The sequence below is a fragment of the Aptenodytes patagonicus genome, chromosome 3, assembly GCF_965638725.1.
Source record: "Aptenodytes patagonicus chromosome 3, bAptPat1.pri.cur, whole genome shotgun sequence".
NCBI lineage: Eukaryota > Metazoa > Chordata > Aves > Sphenisciformes > Spheniscidae > Aptenodytes > Aptenodytes patagonicus.
Window position 1 is genome coordinate 39,219,023 of NC_134951.1, and position 22,658 is coordinate 39,241,680.

General features: G+C 38.9%; 1 protein-coding gene across 4 annotated transcripts; it reads right to left on the minus strand.

Annotated features, from left to right (window-relative positions):
* Positions 1-1,879: 1,879 nt before the first annotated feature.
* Positions 1,880-21,793, minus strand: LCA5 (lebercilin LCA5). Of its 4 annotated transcripts, none has more exons than XM_076333115.1 (9): positions 21,703-21,793; positions 21,090-21,173; positions 15,125-15,508; positions 12,101-12,630; positions 10,493-10,630; positions 9,143-9,239; positions 7,850-7,995; positions 5,821-5,959; positions 1,880-3,989 (listed from the first exon to the last, which is right to left on the minus strand). In XM_076333115.1, exons 3-9 carry the CDS (start codon positions 15,321-15,323, stop codon positions 3,184-3,186), a joined length of 2,055 nt encoding a protein of 684 aa, XP_076189230.1. In that variant the 5' UTR covers positions 15,324-15,508; positions 21,090-21,173; positions 21,703-21,793; the 3' UTR covers positions 1,880-3,183. The 4 variants fall into 4 exon arrangements, with proteins under 4 accessions (XP_076189230.1, XP_076189232.1, XP_076189233.1 ...); XM_076333117.1 differs by lacking the exon at positions 21,703-21,793 and adding an exon at positions 21,633-21,649; XM_076333118.1 differs by lacking the exon at positions 21,090-21,173.
* Positions 21,794-22,658: the final 865 nt, after the last annotated feature.

Genomic DNA, 22,658 nt, shown 5'->3' on the forward strand with positions numbered 1-22,658 from the left:
CACCTGACCATCTTCATCAGATGTTCCTCAGATACTTTTGTTTGATGACCACTCTCCCGGGGATCAGAACGAGAAGACCAGTTTGCCCGGGGCAGTATCCATCTCCCTCAATATTCCACTAAAACAGTTAATCAAGCTTTAATGATCTTTTCTTATTAGAATGGAGGAATTTCTCCCATCATCTTTGGTGGTTCAGAAGGAAAGCAAAACACAACAGATGTAACAGCCACACGATCTGAACACCTAACAAACAGAATCCACAACTGGACATAAACATCAAATCATACACAAATCATCATCAAAGCATTTGTAACCTACTTTTTACCACAAAAGATGGATTCTTTTGCAGTCAATCAACTGCTATTAAACACTGCCACCAGTAAAAGCAACATGCAGACTATCTGGATACAATACTTGAGAGCAGGGGTCAAGAGGACTACAGGGGATCAATGTGCCCAAACATAAGGTCCATTTTTAGATCCTTTTAAGACCTGCAAAAGTTCCTTCCAGTCAGTAGACAACTGTTACTCAACAGCAGAAACACTGCTTACAGATGTTAGAAGGACCCAAAGCTTTCCCTGCACAAACAGAAGATTCCCTCTCAAAGCACTGGCTTTATACATTTTTACTATAGTAAAATTTGCTAGTAAAATTACTATAGTAATATTTGCATAGAAGTAACTCGAACTGGAAAGCGTGGCAAGAAAAGAGAATAAACTGTAGAGATAGAGACCAATGAGGGGAAAAGGGAAACTATACCTGTGATACTGTTCCCAGCAGATTAATTTATTTTCACCTTCCTAATGCAGATACACCTTTTTTTTTGTGCAAGTCACCGCAGTGTTTGCTTCAGGAAGAGTCTGGTAACAGGATGCGAACATTTGTGAAGTTAAGAAGGGGCTGATAATAGGAAACAGCTTAGAAACTATACATTTGTAATTGAAACAGCAGGGCATATCAGTTCAGCACAATAGTTAGAATTTGCCAGACATTAATGGGTTGACTTGCAAAGAAACAAAAAACAACCCTCCATACACTACATGATCCTTAATAACCGCAGCAGCTACATCATTGTTTTATGCCTTACAATCCTCAACCACAGGAAAGAAAAATAAACAACCCACCCCAGCAGTATCTTCAGGAGCAAAGCGCCCTCTTCTCGAAGGGCAGCCGTCATCTCCAATTAGGACAAGAAAGTTAAGACAAATAACCATCCATTCACAAACACCCACAGTGTTTACCCACAGACTTCTCCTACCTCTCTTACAACACAGTATTCCCCCAAAGAAGTCATTGTGGAAGAGTAACATAAACAGTTAAATTCACTGTTACTGGTCAGAATTGTCTTGATATTCTGACCATTTGCAAGCAAAATGAACCAGCTAAATTCTGTAATATTATAATCAATATAATTGGGACTGTAAGCAAGCAGGTGAACATGATTTGCTCTTCACTACAGGGTGCCTAGCGAGAACGGTCCCACACACTCGGTCTGGATCTGTGACCGATTTTCTTTCTGAATGGGGGAGCAAGCAAAGTTATTGCATGATGCAGACACCAGATTTTCTTTTCAGAAGAGCCATTGTGTTCAGAGAAATCTTGACTCAAAGCATTTTGAAATCATGAGAATTCTTCTCTGCATTTTAGCAGGTTTTTTAGCCTCCCCATTTAGCAGGCTCAATAGGGAGCATATCAGACAGGCATTTCAAAATCTGTTGTTCTAGTAAGGAATGACCTTCAGCTTATTTTCTGGAATGCCTCTGCTAAATTCTTCATTGCCTACCTTTTTAATTTGTGTACATGGCACCATGCAGTGAATAACATCACTAGCAATGTTGCTACCAACCCTCCCTCCCCCCACCAGTGTCAGTAACATGATATAAAAAGTCAGAACTTTGTGTTAAAGATGATCTACACACAAAAATTTTACTCAGCTCATTTAACAAAACCATTTTGTTAAAAAACGACTTAGTAATGATTGGAATTTTACATAGAAAATTCAGAAATTACAAAAAATGGCATTATATAATAAATATAACCTGCATATATGAGAAGAGTTAGACAAATTTGGTAGTAAGGTCTACAGAAAACCTATGCAGAAGAAAGGTCAGCTGCTCCTGAGTTGATTGTGTTTCTGTTGTGTTCTTCTGAGATAACACGATTGCAGTGTAGAATACTCTTTTTCTACCTGAGCCTTTGTGCTAGGTACATCTTTTCTATCCATTTCATGACACTGATGTTACACATGCCTTCTCCTGAAACGGTTAAGAGGCTCTCCAAGTGCCTGAGAAAGAAAATATCTGAGGCCTAAAAGAAGTAGTCCAAATGAAAAGCAGTGTACTGTGAGCAGCCTACAGGTAAAAAAAACCTCAACTCTTCCTATGCTGGCTAGCCAGAGATGCACATCTAGTAGCTGCCCTGAATGCCAGGGCTGCCACATAAAAGCTTGTTGCCTTCTTAGCCAACTCATTCTGCAATAAATTATAATGCTCCCTTGTGAGAAGTATAATTTTACTTACATACCATTACACGTCAGTAAGTCTCAAAGATTTAGAGAGCGATGGCAAGAGAGAGAGGGTGAGAGCAAGCAAAGGGAAAGAGTGAGAGAGAGAGAGAAGGATGAGGGGGAAGAGAGCGAGCACACAAGAGAGCAAGAGTGAGAGGGAGCATGAATGGTGTGAGAGAGCGTGAGCAAAGGGCGCAAGTGAGTGTAAGCCTCTGCAAGTCCTTCCATTCCTATGGCATCCCTACCAGCTCTGTGCTACCAAGCCTCTCGGCCTCCAAGCCACAGCTGCGCAAGTCAGATGGTGCCACGTGGCAACAGTGACAGGTGGTCTGGAGCCCAAGTTCGGGCAAAAGCATCTTCTCTGATTGACTGAAGCGGCCAGCCAGCACCTATCTCATCTGTCAAAGTCCCTCAGGACACCTTCCCTGTCTTCCTGCTGAAAGAGTCACTGACAGACCTCCAAGGTCTGTATTTGGATACTACATTTTAGAAGAAATTTCCTGCATATGTTAGGCTGTTCTATCAAAGTGCATCTTTCCTCTATACATATACCCATTTCTGTGAATTATTCCTTCATAAGGCTTTACAATATATCTGAAATGTTTCAAATCTGTATCTAATAAATATTACATGAAAATATTTTTCAGTATTTACATATGAAACATATAAAAATATGATCATTGTAAGATTACTTCTTTAATTTCATCTTCTAAAGAACCAAGGGTCTTAACTCCTGGCTTGCTTGTAGTGTGTTGCAAACGGTGTCTGTTTAGGTTTCTTCCTTCACCAAAAAGCTCATTGTTTTCTTTTACTTTGACTTTACTGTTTTTATCGACAAGAAGAGTATTACTAGAGTCCCAATCTATGTCAAAAACTGTTGTATCGTTATTTTTAGAAAGAAGGATGGTACTGGCACTGCTTCCAAAGAGTTGTTCCATTAAATTGGACTTCTTTTCTTTCTTACTATTGAAATCTGCATTTTCCTTAACATTTTCTTCTAAGTTGACACTTTTTTGAGTCAGCCAACTCGGTCTCCCTGATCCTTTCCCAAAGGAAGGTACATAACTACCAAATGTTAACTCACTACTTAAATCTACGGTCCTTAGATTCCGTTGCTTCTGCCCTTGTGCTCTTGTGGCATCACCCTGGCTGTCATCTACAGGAAATCCATTAGTAACCTCCCCAGGAATCTCAGAGAATTGATTAGTTTTTTCTTTTTTCTCCAGGGAATCAGATTTTCTTGCTGTATTTATGAGTGGTGCTTGGGAAGCAGGTTTCATGTTCGTTACATTTTGAGTTTCTCTATCAATTTCTTGCATTTTAGCAAGCAGGAACTCTCTTTTTCGCAGCTCTTCCAGCATTTCAGTGCTTTCTCTCTCTACTTCAGGTTTGTGGATTTCTGTCTCCATCTTGGTTTTCTCTTCTTTATCCAATGAAAAGCTGCTTTCTTTTTTCATTTTGTCATATTCTTCCCTTTCCCACTCTGCAGGAAATGTTTAAACATTATTTAAAATGTTTTAGTTTTAAAATGCCTTTAAAAGAATATTTTGAAAATAATGCAAGCAAAACCCACTGAGTTTTTAATATGCTCTTCTATACATAATGTGGTTTTTCTACTGCAAAAATAAATTCGTCAAAAATTACAACTAAATTCACACCAGGTTCTCTACTAAGATATGGAAGTTTACTGTCATCTTCCAAAGGTATTAGGACATTATCCACGTTCTAGAATTTTCAGAGGAATTTCATTTCTGCCAATTGAGTTCCGATTTCCTGAGTTTGAATGAACATGAATACAACATCACTGATTTTAATAGTTCTGACTTTCACAGTACTTTATTTTTCTTTGTCAGCACCACTGACATTAGGACAGTTCTGGGACATATGTTTGGGGTTTTTTTTTCCATAAAGGGAACTACTCCTGTGAAGCTATCAGGCCACAAAGTCATAGGAGTCATTACTGGTTTCAAGTAGTGAATGATTTAAAATATATTGCAACTGCTGCATACAGAAAACACCTTTACACGAGTGTTCTGTGCATCACCACGTGAACTCAATGAGAGTGTCTGTGCAAATACCAAATGTCAGTTTGCACAGCTATAAAGGGACACCAAAGGTGCAAAACAGTAATAAACTTCTAGATAGAACCTTTCAAATTCTTATGTGTACAAGAAAAAGGAAGGTTCTCAAATATTTCTCTCTTCAAAATATTTTTCTATTGAGACAACAGACCTGTGTTTGGCCAAAAGTTGAATGTGACTACTTGGCCCCTTCAACATACTGGCATTCCTCTTTGAACACTTCATTAAAATTTCTGACTGATGTTTTCACAAAGTTCCATGTTATCTATTGTACTTCAGCTCAAGCTTACAGAAATAACTGCAACAGTTCAGTTAATATATTTAATATATATATTTTTTCAATAGCATACCATTATACCAAGTTAAGTAAGGAGCTACCTTTCTGTATGTAAAGTGGGGAAAATAGCAGCTTATACTGTAAGACGGGTAAGGTGGTCAAATCATCTTACTTAAGAGAAGACAGAACAGAGCAGATTCTTGGCTTATGTAAGTTGTGCACTGATGCCAGCGGAGGTATAAGATTTTACACAGAATTTACCTCTGAAAGCAGCTACAGATTTTTAGAATTCTTCCTTGTCATCTAGAATAAGTGTTACTGTTCATTAACTATAATCACTGAAAGAGTATTTTAACATGACAGGATGCAGTCCATCTAAAATACTTTAGATTAAGAGACTTATGAATGTAAGTCATTAAGATGTTGTGAAAACCACATGAATATCATTATATTTTAATATTGCTTTTTTAGAAACTGACATTTCTCAAATAGCCACACCAAATGATTCAGATAACCACAAGTGAAAAGAGAAACTATAATTTCAAATGATACAAGTGAAGTAGATATGTACTGAAAAACCAGGCCATATTAAGGAAAGCAGATTCATTCTCCAATTGTAAAAATCTACTGCCTACCTCAATAACATCTAGCAAGTCAGAGATAACATCAGCATTTACCTGCTATGTCATCCTTGTTTTGTAAAGCAAAATCTCTCAGGCTTCAATAATTTTCCGTGGACAGCATTTTTTGCTGCTGCATACTTAATCACAGCTGAGTACAGATTATTCTATATCCCGTATTTCTTTCTGATTCTCTTTGCATAATATAACTGAAAATAATTTTCCACTGTAGTGATCTCTGCAAAATCATTTTGCTCTTCTCACAAGAAACTAGCAGCCTCACTTGATTAGTATTCTATGGTGTATTTTCCAGCCTTCAGCTGCCCGTTTCCTTACCATCATGTAGTTTTTGAACCCTCTCCTCTAAAGCCTGTATTTCTTGAAAACGTTTCAATTTCTCTTCCCTTTCCCTGTCTTGGTCTTGTCTTAGGAGGTCTGCTTGCTCTTTCCATCCTTTGTCTTGAGTTTCTTTTTCCTGAAATAAATTAATACAAAACTGAAACTGATGGGGAAAAATAATCAATAAAAGAAACAAACAAACGAAATCATATGAACTTCTATGTCATCCTGAAATCACATTCTTACTGCTAAACATAAAAACGAGCAAGCCATCTAAACCAAACCAGCTTTGACAACCCAGGGGTTTGGCCCTAAAATCTTATCACCTCTAACATAGTTTTATGCACCTGAAACAAAATGAATAGACAATCAACTCTATTCTGTATTACACATTTCAGGAAAGTTGCAGCTCCAATGTCATAAAGCAAAATTATCACCGTGTTAGGGTAGTTCTCTTTAGAAGTCAGAATTTGTCTTTTTCAAGGACTTTAATAGAAGGCCAGACCCCACCACCTCGTTCTTTTAACAAGCAAGCAATTAGTTACCCTCTATTTCCACAATCTGATCTTTTTACTCAAGTGAGTGGGTTGTAGATTCAGTTAGTTTCACGGTGGTACTTAAAGTTATGGAGTATTAAGTAACAAACAGTGAAAGAGAAAGGTTTAACCTTGGCTGAAAAATTCAGCTAGGGAGTATACATACACATTTGAAAGGGAAGAATCTGCAGAAAAGATATTAATGTCAGCAGTAAAAATCACTAACACAGAAAAGTAGTGACAATGAAGTGACGAGAAAGCCAGCGTAATCCAACAAGTGGATGCTAACTTCGTAGTTTGTGCTTATTTTAGAGTGAAATAAGCTTCTAGATTAAAATACACTTCTAAGAGAAACAGTTACTACTTAATGAACAAAGAAAATATGAATATTAGCCAAAAGAAATATTTTCCTTTAATGTACAACATTATCATTATTATATTTAAAAAAAAAACAAAACAAACTTCATAAAGAGATGGTGGCCAAGTATTTAAAGTGCTTGACTTAGAAAACTGATGAAAGCACAGGCTACCCAAATCTAATTTATGTTACTTAAAGCAATAGCCATACACAAACTAGAGAGGTTTGTAAGATGACATATAGTTGGACTCCATGAGCTGCACTTGTACCAACTGTGTGGTTCTGTAACTGACACACCAAAGTATATGCTGGAAGAATGCACACCTTGAACTACATCCACGCTTACAGAAAGGATTTTGGAAGAGAGAGGATATGAATGAAACAGCCATGAAAAAGCTTCAGTCCTACCAGGAAGCCAGTCAGGACCATCATGAGAGCATTATTTCTGACAAATAATCCTAGTCTTATGTAATCAGAATTTATACAATTTGTACCAGAATCTGTGTCATTCTGATTTGCAATACCTTACAAATCTCTTTGATTTTAGCCTGAGGTCACAGAAGTATTAGCAATACTTCTAATGGCACTATTTTATAATAAAAAGGGAAATGGGAAAAACAAAACAAAAAAAAATCCAACCATATTCACAAAGCTGGAAAAACGACAGAAGAAATACCAGCACTATGACAATAAGAGGAAGTATTAGATTTATGCATTGTGAAATATCTGGAAAGTAAAAGAAACCATAATTAAGGCCAAAGCAAAAAGAGAGACGAGGCAGCCAGCACTGTTACAACAGATTGCTCAAATAAGCATTAGAAATAAAGAAAAAGGGAAGAAAACCAAAATGAAGTCTTAAAAACTTCAAAGAAATTACAGTGGCAGAAAAAGAAACAAATTGAGCTAATGGTTATCAGTAAGACATAGAATATGATGAACTCAGCGTCACAAAAATGCAGTATGAGATTTCTGGAAAGGTAGAGTTTCTCTTAAAGATCAGAATGTTTTCTAAATTATATTTTCTATATATTTGTCTATTTACACATATTTTCTAAAATATAAGCTCTGCATTAAACATTCAGTCTGATAGGCGAGTTATCTAGAGCAAGTCTCAAATTTTTATGGAACTCACTGTTTTAGGAAGAATCCCTTCTTTCTTGTTTACTGTGTCGCCACAGACAAGTTCTGATTCTGGAAGAAATTCTACTGGTGAGAAGTATCCACTGGTCTGTACACCTTTTGTGAGCTGTGCTCCTTTTTTAATATTTTGGTTGTTGGCTGTAGAAAATACAAACTAATTAAATCATGTTTTCACTTGAAAATATCCCACTATATACCTATCTAATTTTTAATGATTTGCAGCAAACATAAAAGACTGTATCAGAGCCAATGGAAGTGGAAACTGTTGACAAGTTTCACATAGCTGTTTTCAGCATCTGTAAAAGCTAATTAAAAAAAGAGTTGCATGCAAAACTTCTACTGGAAAAAAATACCCCCCCACCCTAAAGCTACTTATGAAGTCATTACAGTATACTGAATATTTGTTAAAAAACCCCCACAATATATTTCACTCATCTTACTGCTTGTCACAGAAGCAACGTGTAGAGAAGCAAACGCATAAAATTAAAATTAACTTATTTGCATCTTTGAAACACATATACTTATCTCTATGGAATGACATTTTTAAAAATATGAACCTGAAATGGAATAATAGTAGAGTATCTATAATAAAATGAGCAGCAGACAAACTGTTTGAAATGCTGGCATTAAATATTTAAAACAGTCCCATAAATTCCTGCTTCTTCTGACAAGCAGGTTCTACTGATCCAGTGAAAATTAAGTACACACACAGACACATATATACACACATATTTATGTGGGTAGCATAAGGCTTGAGGCTGCCTTGTCACACTAGAAGAAATCACTGCACTGGTACTTTTAGAAGATTATGTTCTGGGACATATGTACTCTTTGAGGAAATAAAAGTGCAGCTTATCTGACAGACAGTAAATTTGAATTAGTTAAAAAAAAAAAAATCACCAAAATATTCATAGCAGTGAACTTCCATATTTTTAAAGCCTCTGTAATTTATTGTCACGTAGACGTTATCTATGATCTATTAGAGAATTTACTAAAAAAAATCTTCCCCTCCTCCTTCACCCAGGAACATCTGGTATGAAAGGAGTTAAGAACGCGGTTTGATGAAGTTCTGGGTTTTGGTTCTGCTGCAGTTACAGAACAGTCAAACAAACAATGTGCCCTTCTTTGTAACCAGTGCTGTGTTGAAAGCAGTGCAAAAAAGTAAACGCTCTTGAACAAGCAGCGGCAGGGTCAAACACTGAATGGCATGAATGATACAACCTAGCAGAGTAATTTAAAAGTGTCACTATTAACTTTTCTGCCTTTATTGCTTTATATAAGTTACCTCTTTTTCTTTGTATAATATCCATGTCTTTTCTTGGTGAAAGCTTCAACATACGATTAGCGTATATATTTTTTGCTTCAAGTTCCCTTTCTTTTTCCTGTGAATGAAAGAGGTAGGTATAACAATGAGTTACTAACATTTCATTTACAGCAAAGCTGTAAATTAAATTAAAAATACATGTTGTAAATAGAAACAGAGTAAAGTAATCAATAGTAACACCCAATGTTTTAAGGAGAACAATCACATTCCTAAGTTTGCTTATGCTGTAAGAAAGCAGATAGAACTTCCTCCCCCAAAAAACTCATTAGCAAAATATTCGGGGGGCGAGGGGGGGAAAGCACCTCTGCAGTGAAAATTAACCTAAATGCCAATGCTTCTATAAACTTGAATAAGACTTACAATGTATGTACAGATTGCACAACTGAATTTTCACTATTGTAAAGAGTTAAACATTTCAATGCTAGCAATGTTACTTGTCACAGGGCATGTCAGTACCATGGAGCAGAGGCCCACTGCATCATAGAGGAAGAGACATATTCTTCTTTAATGACATTTATTGAATAAAATACAGACATGAACAGTGAGTTATCAGAAATCATCTGATAATGAAAATATTTTCAAAATATCAAACTCTCCACTAACAAATCAGGCTTAAAACACTTACTCTAAACAAATACATTTTTGAGTTACTAACGGTACTGCTACTTGCTTGATAGCTAGTAAGGTGGTAAACTGGTACATCTCCATTATAAAAGTATGTTTGAGACTTGGGGTTTCGAGGAAATTCTTCTAGAAGCTAAGTACTTTAGCTCAAGTCTTATTTAATCTTTTTTTCTGACTAGGTAGAACATAACAATATTTTCAGTCCTTGAATTTAGAATTTGGGCAACGATGGGGTGGGGGGATGCAAATAAACCTTTGCACAAATTTAGCAACACACATGGATATCACAAATACATGAAATTAATCTTTACACAAACCTACTGTAATGCAAGTACATTAGTAACATAAAAGTACTGTATATACCTGCAGATTTAATTTTAAAAGTCAAGCCTTCAAAACGTAATTTTCCAGTAGATCTTGTGGTTTAATCGCAACGCTTGGCTATGTACTTGATCTTGCTTTTCTTAACTAGTGCTAACAATAATGATTAACATAGAGACATTCCTGTTACAAACACTGTAGGGTCAGAGCACAGAACATTTCAATTTAAAGCAGGAAAAGAACTCACATGTGGTACATAATTAAGTACACATCAGAGAGTGCAGTCACTGGTAAACTATTCAAACCTGATTACAGATACTTCCAAAGATAAAATGCCAGAACATGGTCAGCGACTTCACATTTTACCTTCAGCTTCTGATTTAGTTGATTAAGCTCTTCTTGGAGAACTCTGTTTTCTTCTTGAGCCTCATACATCTTTTTTTTCTTTGAATGTAACTCTCGTTGAAAACTGCTACCACTTAATTCAAGATTTTTTTCCAGATCCTTCAATTAAAACAAAATAATGTTTTTTAATAACTGAAGTACTTTTCTTATAGTCAAATTACGTAAGTAAAATTACAGTAAACCAGCATCTTGGATTCAGATATCGGCTCCACCACTGCTGTAACACTGAATACATTTAAACCCGTAATCCTAACTTTGAGGGGGCAGACAGAGCACCTGCAGATGCTGCAGCTCATCCTTCTGGAGTATTGAGAGGTGATGTGAGGACACAATGGGAACACACACTACTTTCTGCGAGGCTCTTGGCACAGTGGACCTCCGGATCTCTTAAGACAAATCTCAAACTGATGCTTAAGAAACAGAATACCTCCTGGAAAGCGCAGGATTAAGAAGGAAGACAACAAGAAATAATTTTTAACCTTTGTACTAGAAACAAATTTGTGATTGTGATTTCATTTACATACCCTTGCCTTGCAATAGCTGTTTTAAGTGAACCTGTGAAGATGAGAGAAGGAAAAAAAGTAGAAGAAAATCCCTTACTTTAGAGCATGATTCATTTTAACATTATCCAGTACTACACATGCTGAAATACCTGATCATAAAACTACAGATGCCAGATGGTGACAATACAGGGTGAGGTGATTTGGGTAACTCAGCAGTTTATATCTTGGTATTTTGGGATTTATTTTATGAAAGCTTAGTTTCCAGCTTAATCCTTTGGATTTCCAGATCTATTATCTCTGTAATATAATTTAGGTTTAATTACTAATACAGACACCAAACTTTAACACCGTTTTAATGACCAACATAATTTCAGCTAAAAATAGTATTGCATACAACTGCCAACAGTTTAATAGTGTTAACACAATTATTTTTAAATGAGTTTTTAGACATGTTTACAAAAATGTAAACATTTTTTCTGAACAAAATTAAAATATACTGCACAAAATTCTTAAAATGGATACCTGTAAAATGTTCTAAAGCTCATTTTGATATTAAAAAAATTGCTGTAATTTTGTTCAGCTCGGCTCTCAGATGTACAGAATAGTAGACTATCAAACACTGCATGAATGCAGTTCACAAAATTGAAAAAGAATTACTATACATATGCTTTTTAGAATTTTAGTATAGAGTTCCCTAAATACCCAGAAAATTTCTAACAAATGCTTCCCCTCCAAGAGGATAAGTTAGATTGCATAAAGTTCTATTATAGCTGCATGCATTTCTGAAACATTATTACTAGTTATAAAAGCACTTAAAAGCACAAGTCCACAGTATATATTCTGACAAAATACACTTAATTTGTAAACAGAAATTTGAATGCACAACTACCAAGTATGTAACTATATAATCACGTTGGAAATAATTTACTTGATTGTACTTATGCATAAAAAAAAAAAAGAATGATTTTCTATTTGCTCCACAACTATGAAAAAATACAATTCATGAAGCTCATTATGGTACGAAATATCTGTACCAGAATTTCTTACAAAAAGAAAGTCATCTCACCTTAATTCTTTTTTCACTGTCCTCTAGCCTGCTCTCTGCATAGGCTAGTTTCTTTGCCAGGTCATCTCTTTCAGCAAGGTGCTTATCTGCAGACAGCTTTTTCAGTTTCTGCAAGACAGTTTTTGTTCTGTACAGTTCATCTTCTGAATCTTTCAGCCGTCTCTCAGTTGCACGTTCTCTCTCTTGAGATTTTCGTAGGCGCTCCCTTAATATTCTAATCTCATTGCTGTGCCGAGCAAGGAGCTGAGAGATTTCATTTTCTGTATCTTCGAACTTATTCAAGGCTTTCTCCTGCCTGTGCTGAAGCCTCTTCAGTGCCCTGTTTTCCTTCTGCAGCTCATCTAGTTTGATGTGGAGTTCGCTCAGTTCATTTCGGAGCTCATTGATTTTCAGCAGCCTAGCAGAAAGAACTCTTTTTGTAACAAGATCTATATCTTTTGCAGGAGAATCCCTAGTGAGGCTCTGAGAACGGAAACCCCACCGCGTCCCTCTTTTGCTTGGTGCATATTTGGAACCCAATTTCTTTGTGGCTAAGAGAGGAAAAATAAAAAGCATGTTTACTATAAGACAATGCAGTTTTTCTATTCAGACATCCTTCTTGGAACAAAGCTCTGCCTGAAACAATTTTACAATACTTAGCAGAGATTGCAGCTTTCAAACCAGACAATAAAAGGCATATATATATGATAGACTTATGCTCCTTTTGATAGATTAAAAAAATTGAGATTTATGTTTGTGATCTACTGTAAGAGGTAATATTTGCAGCCATCAATATAGGACCACTGTAAAGTAATCATCTGCAAATTGTATCAGAAATAAGTGTCATATTTTGTTAATATTTGATGATGTTTACTAAAATGTTCTAGAAATACTGTACTCTTATGCATACAATATTATCAAATGCTTTTAAAATGGCAACAATTAGCTGAGTGTTAGCTAGTTATGTATTATGCAATACGTAATTCTCTCAGACAAATGCAGTAGTGTTTTCAAATCCAGCTGCCACGCTTACAGACAAAACAGCAAATTTCAAAGGCTCAAAGCAAAAAGCCTCCAAAGCAAAATTATAAATCCCATGAAAATTCGGTTTTCCCCTGAATAATTTATTCTTGTATCACAAGTTATTTTCCACACAGTATCCTTAGCTGATTACTAGTATGCATCACTCGCATTCCTGTTTGATATTATTATTTTATTATCATCCCCATAGATAAAAGGTAAACATTTTATTTCTATCTTATTTGCCTCTCAAGCCACACTCAAAGAATGAAGCATACAATCCACCAAAAATATCTCTTAAAATAACTGAATATATAGAGAGTGCGGAATTCATCAGTGGTCGGAAGCAACATACTGAGCAGCAGCTTGTAATTCAGGCTCGAAAGCTGGGGTACAGCAATAGTGCAGTTACCTATACACAGACAGTTGAGTGTGTGTGACAGCAAATTCTTCCTCCCCTTTGGCGCTGACCATGTTTCTATTCTACAGAGAATATTTTACAGCAAAAATAACAGCTTTAAAATACTTTTTTATAATTTCCTCTAAACATTTTGCACAAATACTCATTCATTTTCTGCTTGATGCTCATTTTTTCCACAGCTTGGGCAAACAAAAGGAGGGGTTTTTTTCCTTTACAAAGAACACTTGTATCACATTCAGGTGTGAAAAGATTATCTAATACGTGCACTGCAGGAATGATGCCACTCCTATCACCAACTAAGGGAATTCCCATTAACCCTAGACTTCCAGCCCCTTCAAGAATTTCTCCACATTTAGGGCAGAACAAAAATTTCCAATACCAACTTTGCACTTTTGACCATATAGTTAAATTGGGGAATAGTGTCTTTTGAGAACAACATGACATTCACAATACCTGCATGTAATAATTATGTTCAATTCTGGCTATGTAATCAAAGAACTAGTCATTCATTTGCCCCCTCCAAATTAAATAGCACAGTGGAACTGCAGTTTTTGTTTCCCAGAAAGCTAACCCATGACTGCTATGGAGAAGATGCCACTTCTGAACACAGAGAAGCTCGGCAAAACACCAGTTGCACCAGGACACCAACACTGTCAAGGATCTGAAGAGATATGCTCCCTGGGCAACTTCAATATTTACGGTTAGATCTTCTGGCACACTCTAGATCATGATGTTGACCAATGATTCACATGGTATCAAGCACTCACGAATGAAATAGAGCACTTGCGTGAGAAAGGCAGGATATGCTCTGACTTCGCCAGAAAATGTGTGCAATTCTTTACAACAAGCTGTCAAAGTGTGGCAGAGAGGCTTCACATCCCTACTTCAGCACAGGACCTGTATAACCATTCTCTCCCTTTTTGTAGGGATGTTCACTTCCCCACAATCTCAACCAAGAAAGCAGCTTATGCAGGTGAGGTGCGTGTGAGGGAGCTCAAAGTGGAGCTATTTCATCTCAAATTGGAGATGTTTTACCCTCAAGGAAGGACCAGGAAAAACTTTCTTTTCAATTTCCACATGCACCTAACTTTCACCAAACACATTTTCTCTCTCTTGCCACATCAGTGGTCTTTCATTTGTTTGTTTTTTGAAAGTACCCAGTATTACACTGTAAAGCTTAGTCAACTAGACTTCCACAAAAGAAATATCTTTAGGGGTATTTTGTCAGAGAAATTTTAACAATTCTCTCTCTTTTACTGACTGCATAATAAGGACTTGCCTTGAGTCCTTGGCCTCGAGTCTTTTTGTCAAAGACAAAAGAGAGCATCAGCATGATTCAACAAAAGGCTAGTATAAAAGCCACGTTCACTTGTTAAGAAAAATATGAATAATTCTGAAAACAACCAAAAATCCTCCTTATGCAAGAACATGTTAATTTCAGTTTTCAACAGAGCAGTTACAGTCTACCTGCCATCTGTAGCATAATTCATATGAACCTTATTTGTAGATCCTCATAACGGTAGTTTCCCACTTTTATTTCGGCTTTCAGAGATAATTAACTCTTTAGAGCAGTTACAAAGCAGCAACTTCTGCTATCTACCTACCTTGGTAGTGTACAAGGCTGTTTGAAGTTTGTGTTTTGTGATCTCTTTTTTCTTGGCTTGTAGATGGATAGCTTAGTGTTGGCGACTGGCCAGATGAATGAGATGCATTATCTTCATCTGAATAATAGGAGTCACTATTTTTATCCCCATCTGATTTCCTGTCATGTTCAGAATCTGGGCTCCTTACTCTTTCTCCCATTTTTCAGATTTAACTGCTTTCCAGATTTTTCTCAAAGACTGTTCATTTTGACACAAAGGACCTTTCAGTTGCCACAATGGCAGCAGCTGGATTATTTCCTTGGATTTATCATCTTCATCTCCAAAGCATGAGATATTTGCAGTTCAGTTCAGCGAGCAGTAGTTATCATTCAGAATGCATTTTTTCTGTAACAGTTTAGAGAGGAAAAAAGTGAGAATGGTTTTGCTGTTTAGTTAAGAAAGAAAGGTAAAAAAACCCTGTAAACTTATTCAGGATTCCTATAACCTTATGCCACCTTATGCCTTATTATTTATATTAAATGTGACAGACATCACTCTAGGAATGCTACTAGTATTACACTCAGTAGTTTGAGGCACTTCATCCCCAAAAGAGAAATCAGAAAATCAACACAGCTAAATCTAGAGTAAGAAATTACTCCCAGGTTAGAGAGAGAGGAAAAGAAGCATTTGGAAAACAAAACAGAAAACAGAAAGCTTGATGCTATTCAGGAAAATAATTTAAACATGTTTTAAAACTTTTTAACCAAATAAATTAACAACTTATTCATGTGACTAGAATTGAGACATTTGTAGAATTTTACTAAATCTTCCATATCTCAATTTCTGACACTCCAATGATGTTAAATAATGGGCTTGAAAATCAGTTGTCCCGTTTGTCTGGAGGACATTCTGTTCCTAACTGCTAATGAGACTGTACCTACGTATCACAGTCTTTGTCGCGGAAAGTACTCTTGTACCCTACAACATCTAGTGTTTCATGCCTTCAAGAACTGGCAGGAGCACACACACTTGTGTCATGTGCTTTATAGGAAAATGCAAATATAGCCTTTTGGGTTTTTTATATCTGATAAGAGAGACCACACTGCTGGTATATGGTAAATGTTATCTCTGCAGCAGGTATAAAATAAGAAGGGCTGCTCCTGCAGCCTGTCTTCTGATGGAAACGGAAAAATCCCCTAATCTCAAGGTAAAATCACCTTATTTTGCATTTTTTGAGACACTTCCTGAGAATATAATGGAGCAAATACATCCAAAATTTTCCTCACCTTCTCAGTCAAAAGAATTTTCTCATCAGTTTAGCAAGTATTTTACTGACTACGCTCAGCCCCCCATGTCTTTGTCCCTCTCACCACTCTTCACAGCTCTCAAGCTTATTTCACCATCTATCTCCCTTCAGTCCAACTCCAGGACAACAGGCCTCTAATGCGTGAATAAATAGGACTTGCATCAGAGCCCATCAGTTCTGCCTGTTGAATGACATAAGCTCCTAGCCCATTTCTAAATGGTAAAGCAAACTACACACAAAAAATTGAGCAGCTTTCAATCAAAACTCTTCTACGCTGCAGGGCATACAACATACCTGCAAATGAGCTGTAAATTTTTCACTGTATTATTTCCCAATAAAATAAACTTAGCATGCTTCTCAGCCTTCTATTCCACCGTCTATACATGCATAGCCAAGGAGAACAGAAGCGTCAGCTGCCAAGACAGGTTTCATCACAAGTCTGGGCTTTCTGGCCCAGTTCACTGTTAGCACAACTCCAGCGTGTTACACACACAAGTCTCCAGTGACTGGAATCCATTTGCCCTCATAATCTATACAGAAGGAATTAGAGGAATAAATATCCCAACAGATTTCTAAATTGGGAAGCTGCTGGGAAATTAATACTGAATTATTTGGAAGAGGGTGGTTTTCTTTACTTAGGGAGTAACTTTCCAAAATAATGTCTTTTAAGCACCTAAATATTTTCTAAGTGGTTCAAATACATTACATGCCTAAAACTTATGTCAGAGAGGATCCTGATGAAAACTAAAATTGCACTGCAAAGCCCAGAAAGAAGACAAGCTATGCTTGAGATCACTTGTCCTAGAGATTGCTAAACACAGGCTGGAAGGTATCAGCTATTGCGAACATTCAAATGATCAGTAACGACTGTCCTTTTTTCTTCTGAAATAATGCAGTTATTAAAGATATTTCAAAAGTATATACCTAACCACAATTGTATTATCTTGTTTGTCTTTAAGTGCCACGAAGACCCCCAGAGATATTCATGAGCGCAAAACTAAGATCATGTAAGAATATTAGAACATATCAGGGTGCATCCCTATTCCCAAACAGCTCCACTCCCAAGTCCCGGCCTCACAAACATCTACACAGAATGTATGTTATTTTGCTCCTTGAAGAGCAAACCAAGCCCAAACTGACACACAGGCAGAATTTGGGGGACAACCTGTTCTCTAGAGGGTGCACAGGCAAGACTGCATCAGTTCTGTCTCCACAGGACAGAATCTCAGGGAATGCAAAAAATATATAAAAAAAATAAACTAACATATTTATATTAAAATACTAAAATAATATAAAATACAAAAATAGTACTCTGGAGGGCTGTAACACAGACCTCATATTATAACAGTCATCCTGACTGAAAAAACCATTAAAAACAGTAGTTGCATTTGTAACCCACACAAAGTGTGGTGTTGTCACTGAAGCCAAAGGCTTCATTTCCAGCTAACAACACGGGCCACAAAACTTGTCAGACTTTGTCTGAACTCATCTTGGGTGCCTGGAGCTTTGCTATAGCTTATTTAGCTGCAACAAAATCAGTTAACAACCAGGGAACTTATCCAATTTGTTTTAGTTTTTTGCTTAGCTTTGTACAACTGTCTAGCACCTACTGTTACATTTATGTTTCTAAGTAACAGACAGCAGTAACAAGTAGTTACTCTGTGCAGAGCGAACTATCTACAACCCTTGCAAAAACGCAGCATAGAGGAGTAGGGGCATGGGGTCACTGCAGGGGCCTGAAAGCACAAACACAGGACAATACTGGGGCCCTAAGCTAGAACAGCTCACCTGTGCTTAATTACTGGTCATCAACGGGATGCAGTCTTGGGAGCTGGGTAAAACCAGTTTTATAGGCAACATATAGAACAAAGAACAAGGACTCAACATATGTAAAACACACCATGTAGTAAATTCAGATGTAATGTGGAATCATGAATCAATGTATAGAATAGAATAGAACAGAACAGAATAGAACAAAGAGCAAGGTGTGCAGTGTGTTAACAAGCGTATAAAAATGATCCTAAATGGACCCAAGGCAAGGAGGAAGAAATCATCACCATCCTCCCTCCTGCCAGGGAAGGATTTGGGATGCTGATGACTTGCTGTAAAGACTTTCCCCTCCCAATTGAAGCCAGTCAAGTCCCAGAGGGAGAGTGGGTGGCTGAAGATAACACCAGAGAAAGGGTTTGGTACTGGAGTTTGTGCCTATATCACTGTAACCGTATATAACTTGAACTGTGTTAGTATCTGGACTAATACTAAGTCTTTGATTAGACTGTTAAGATTTTAATTAGACTAACAATCAATTGTTGGCTCTGCATCTAAGATGTGTTCCCTGTTCTGCTCGTAACAACATACCGAATAAAACAAACTGGTGGGAATTCAAGCAACCTCGTCTGTTACTCGGATGCAAGTCTGTCCCAGGGCCACAGGGGCGCAGGTGGCATCCAGAGGAGTCCTGGACTTCTGGAGTGGGCGCATCGGTGTTAGAGGCACACCACATCCAGAGGTGTTAACCTAGCCCTGTGTGGAGGCAGGGATTACTCTATGGGGCAAATATCTTCAACAGTGTAGATATAACCAAGATACACCCAAATTTTGTCTGCCTTCAGGACACAGGAGGACAGAAAGAAATCATCATGCACAGACTTTTTCTTGAGAAGAGAACAAATATGAATGAAAACAAATGGGACTGCATTTAGGGAAAACATAAATGCCTACAGTTCAATCATCAAGATGTCTAATTATATATATAAAACAAGAACACTCAACTTTCACTTACTGACTTAAAGCTGATCAGTTATTTTACAGTCCCACAAGCGTTCACTGAAGAGGCAATAATCTTTTTGAAGAATGCTTTTCATAACAGTGTATTTAAAACAGACAAATTGTAAGAACTGGAGGATTAGAATTATCCATCACTTCTGTACTGGACATTCCCCACTTTTGAGAATATTTTGCTAAGTATCATTTTGGCATACAGCAACATAAATGAACAGTAATTTTTTATGCATTCTGGAAGTACTTTGAAAAGCAACAGACTGAAAACAAATTGAAAAAGGTAAACCAAGAAAAGCTCCCTTGAGGAATGGCCAAAAACACTTTCTGAATCTTCAAATGGTTTTCCGTTTTATAAATTGGTAATATTATCGTATTTTCCATACAAAACAAGAAAACTTAGTCTGTCAAGTCTTGCCAAATTCAGTTTTCCACCAATTTATAATGTAATTTGATTAACATAAAGAATGCACAGTTTATCTTGAGAATGAATGAATCACTAGGATATTTGAGTTTCACTTCAGTTAGCCTAAAGACTGCCTAATTAAGAAACGCTTTGGTTCATTGACTTTTCAATTGTTACCAACTAGTTCAAGCTGATTATAAAGTAAGTTCAACTTGTGTGAGTAAGATCCACAAAGATATCTATTCTCCCCTGGTACCTTTAATAAGTTTGTGAGGAGTGAAACATTGTGGGTTAGCAGTGGGGCTACTAAGCTCCACCACCACCACCAAAACCCCAACCCGCTCCCCCAAAAGCTCCATGCATGCTTTTAGAAGTCTAATGCATCAAGATCAGATCAGTATAGAATGGCTGAAGTAAATCTGGGACTTGTACAAACTTTAGAAACAGTTTTGTCTCCAGAATTTCATACTCCTTCACTTGAGCAACTTCTACTATTGCTATTATTTACATATTTTGTATTGAAAACATGCTTATTATTACAAAAACCAGTCAAGCTCCAGGTCACTGCGAAGGACGTGACAGACAAAATAGAGAACACAAACCAACTGCAGCGGTGACAGAATACTGTCTCCATATCACTCCTAAGTAAATCACAGAAACTGAAATTGAACTACTGGATTACAGGTATTAAGCAATAGAGAGAAAGGAAAATTACTCAGTAATTCTTCTCTCAACAGTACACCCAGAGCGCAGTTCTGTAATGCAAGACTCACAGAACTTTTTAAGTCCTTTTCAATCTTAATACCCTTCCAAGACCAGAAGAAGCTAGATGCTTTTACTGGTCACCATATGACACTTCCTGAGTACAAATGCTGACCTCTAACGGTCCACTCAGTTTTTCCACCCGTTCTGTGGAAGGCACAGTGCAAGAAAGAGCCAGCTTCAGACAAGTACAAAAGCATCAATCGAAATTATTAAAGTGCTGAACTTAAGAGCAAAGAATAACTTCAAAAGAAATTTGTCTCCCTCCTCTTCCTCCACCCATCTTTTTCACATCTAAATACTGTAGTTTCTCCCGAAAAGAGAGGATCAAAAGAATTAACTTGTATCACATCAAAACATATTCACTGATGAGGCTTTAGTGAAGAGCAAATGTTTTATTAGGGAAGCTTTCTGCAGCTGCTAACTTAACTGTATGCATTTCTTCCAGGTTTACCAGCTTTTTGGGAATTAAAATGCTATATCGTTTTAAAAGCCAATGTTAAATTTATCTGAGTCTGTGACAGTAATACTTCGTGTTACTTTCATCCGCAGATCTCCAAATAAAAAAGTTGCAGTAAGTCCCAGGTCAGAGATAAGGAAACGGTAGTCCAAATAGGTAATATGCAGGCCAGTCCTACAACCAGGAAAAAAGGTTATCTTTCTAAATCCACTATCAAGGAGGCCGATGCTGTCGTTCATATTTCCACTTATACCTCCGGTGTGTGTAGACTTACCTAGTTCAACTTAGCCATTCCTGAAAGCAGCTCTCCAGTTCCCAAAGTGTAAGCAAAGCAATTTTCTTTCACTGGGGCGAAGTTCTTAAAGAGCATATCGAATATTATTTTTAATTAACACTTTTTAAAACAACTAACGACTACAGGTGAGAGCACATTTTAAGTACAATCATTTAGCCCTACAATAAATGAGTTCCGAGGAAAGGGACTGAACATCGGCGGCCCCGCATACGCTGCTTTTCAGAAGGCCTACCGCCTGAAACCCGCCGCTGCTCGGGACGAAGCCTCTCCTCCGCGCCCGAGCTCCGCCGCTGCGAGCCCCGGGGCCCAGCCGCTGTCCCCGCTGCCTGTCCCGGGACCGAGCCGGTCAGCCCGGCCCACACAGCACGTCGGGAGCAAGATCCGCAGCTGCGGATCCGACCACCCCCCTCGCCGGAGGCTAAGCCTAGGCCTGGGCCTAGGCCCGGGCCCGCTCCCAACCCCCTCAGCCCCCAGGAACAGCCCCCCCCCCCCGCCCGGGCTCCTCCCTCCGCTCCGCGATACCTCAGTCGCCCCGGCCGGCCCCGGCCCGACCCCGCGGCGCCCCCCGAGCGGCCCCGCCGCCGAACGGTACCTGTCCGCCCGCCCGCCCGGCGGACGCGCCGGCGGTTGCCACGCTACGCTTAAAGGGGCCGCCGCGGCGCGGGGGCTATTGACAGCGGCTGCCCGAGCAACGGGGCGGAAGAGGAGGCGGGCTCTCGTCGTCAGCCATTGGCTACCCGCCCTGCCAGCTCGACGGCGCGCGGCGGCTCGCGGCGGCTGATTGGTACGGGCGGCTGGCGGCGGCCGAGTGGCAACCGCTCTCCCCATTGGTGGGAGGCTACATTCCGTCTGCTGATTGGTTGAGGCCCTGCGGGGGAGACGTGAGGGGGCTCAGCGCCCGGGCGCTGCCTGTGTCTCACCATGCTCCGGCGGCCGCGCAGGCTGGCGGCAGGGGCCGGGCCGGGCCTTGCGCCGTGTGAGCCCGACCAACCGCCCCGCCCCGCCCCGCGGGGAGCCTCCGGCGGGGGTGGCCACCCCGAGGCCCCGCCCCGAGGCCGGCAGGCTCCGAGGCCCCGCCCTGACGCCGCCACCTTGGCGTCACAGGGACGCGTGTGTGTCATCGAAGGAGGCGTCAAGTGCAAGACCGGAGGGGCGCCCAGGAGCGCAGGGGATGAGGGCAGCAGTCCGTCTTCGAGCTAGCACCCACCGCGTGGTGATGCGCCGTCCCCCTCCCAGCCTCTCCAAGGAGGGGGGCCGAGGGAAACCTTGGGCGGCCTCGGGCGCTTACCGTCATCTGGGGTTTGAAATGAGGCCTTGGGTCAGAGCGACCTCTGGGAGTAATGACTGATCCGGGAAGATAGCAAAAGGGATTAAAAATACTCTTTGCTTTAACATTTAAGTAGGATGGGAAGCGAGATGAATAACCAATATATGACAGGTTTTATGCATATATACATATAGATATGTATGTCTGCGTGTGCACACTGTCTGTGTGAGATGCGATTTAAAAGCAAAGTTCCCCTAAACCGGGGGAAAGAAAAAGAGGAA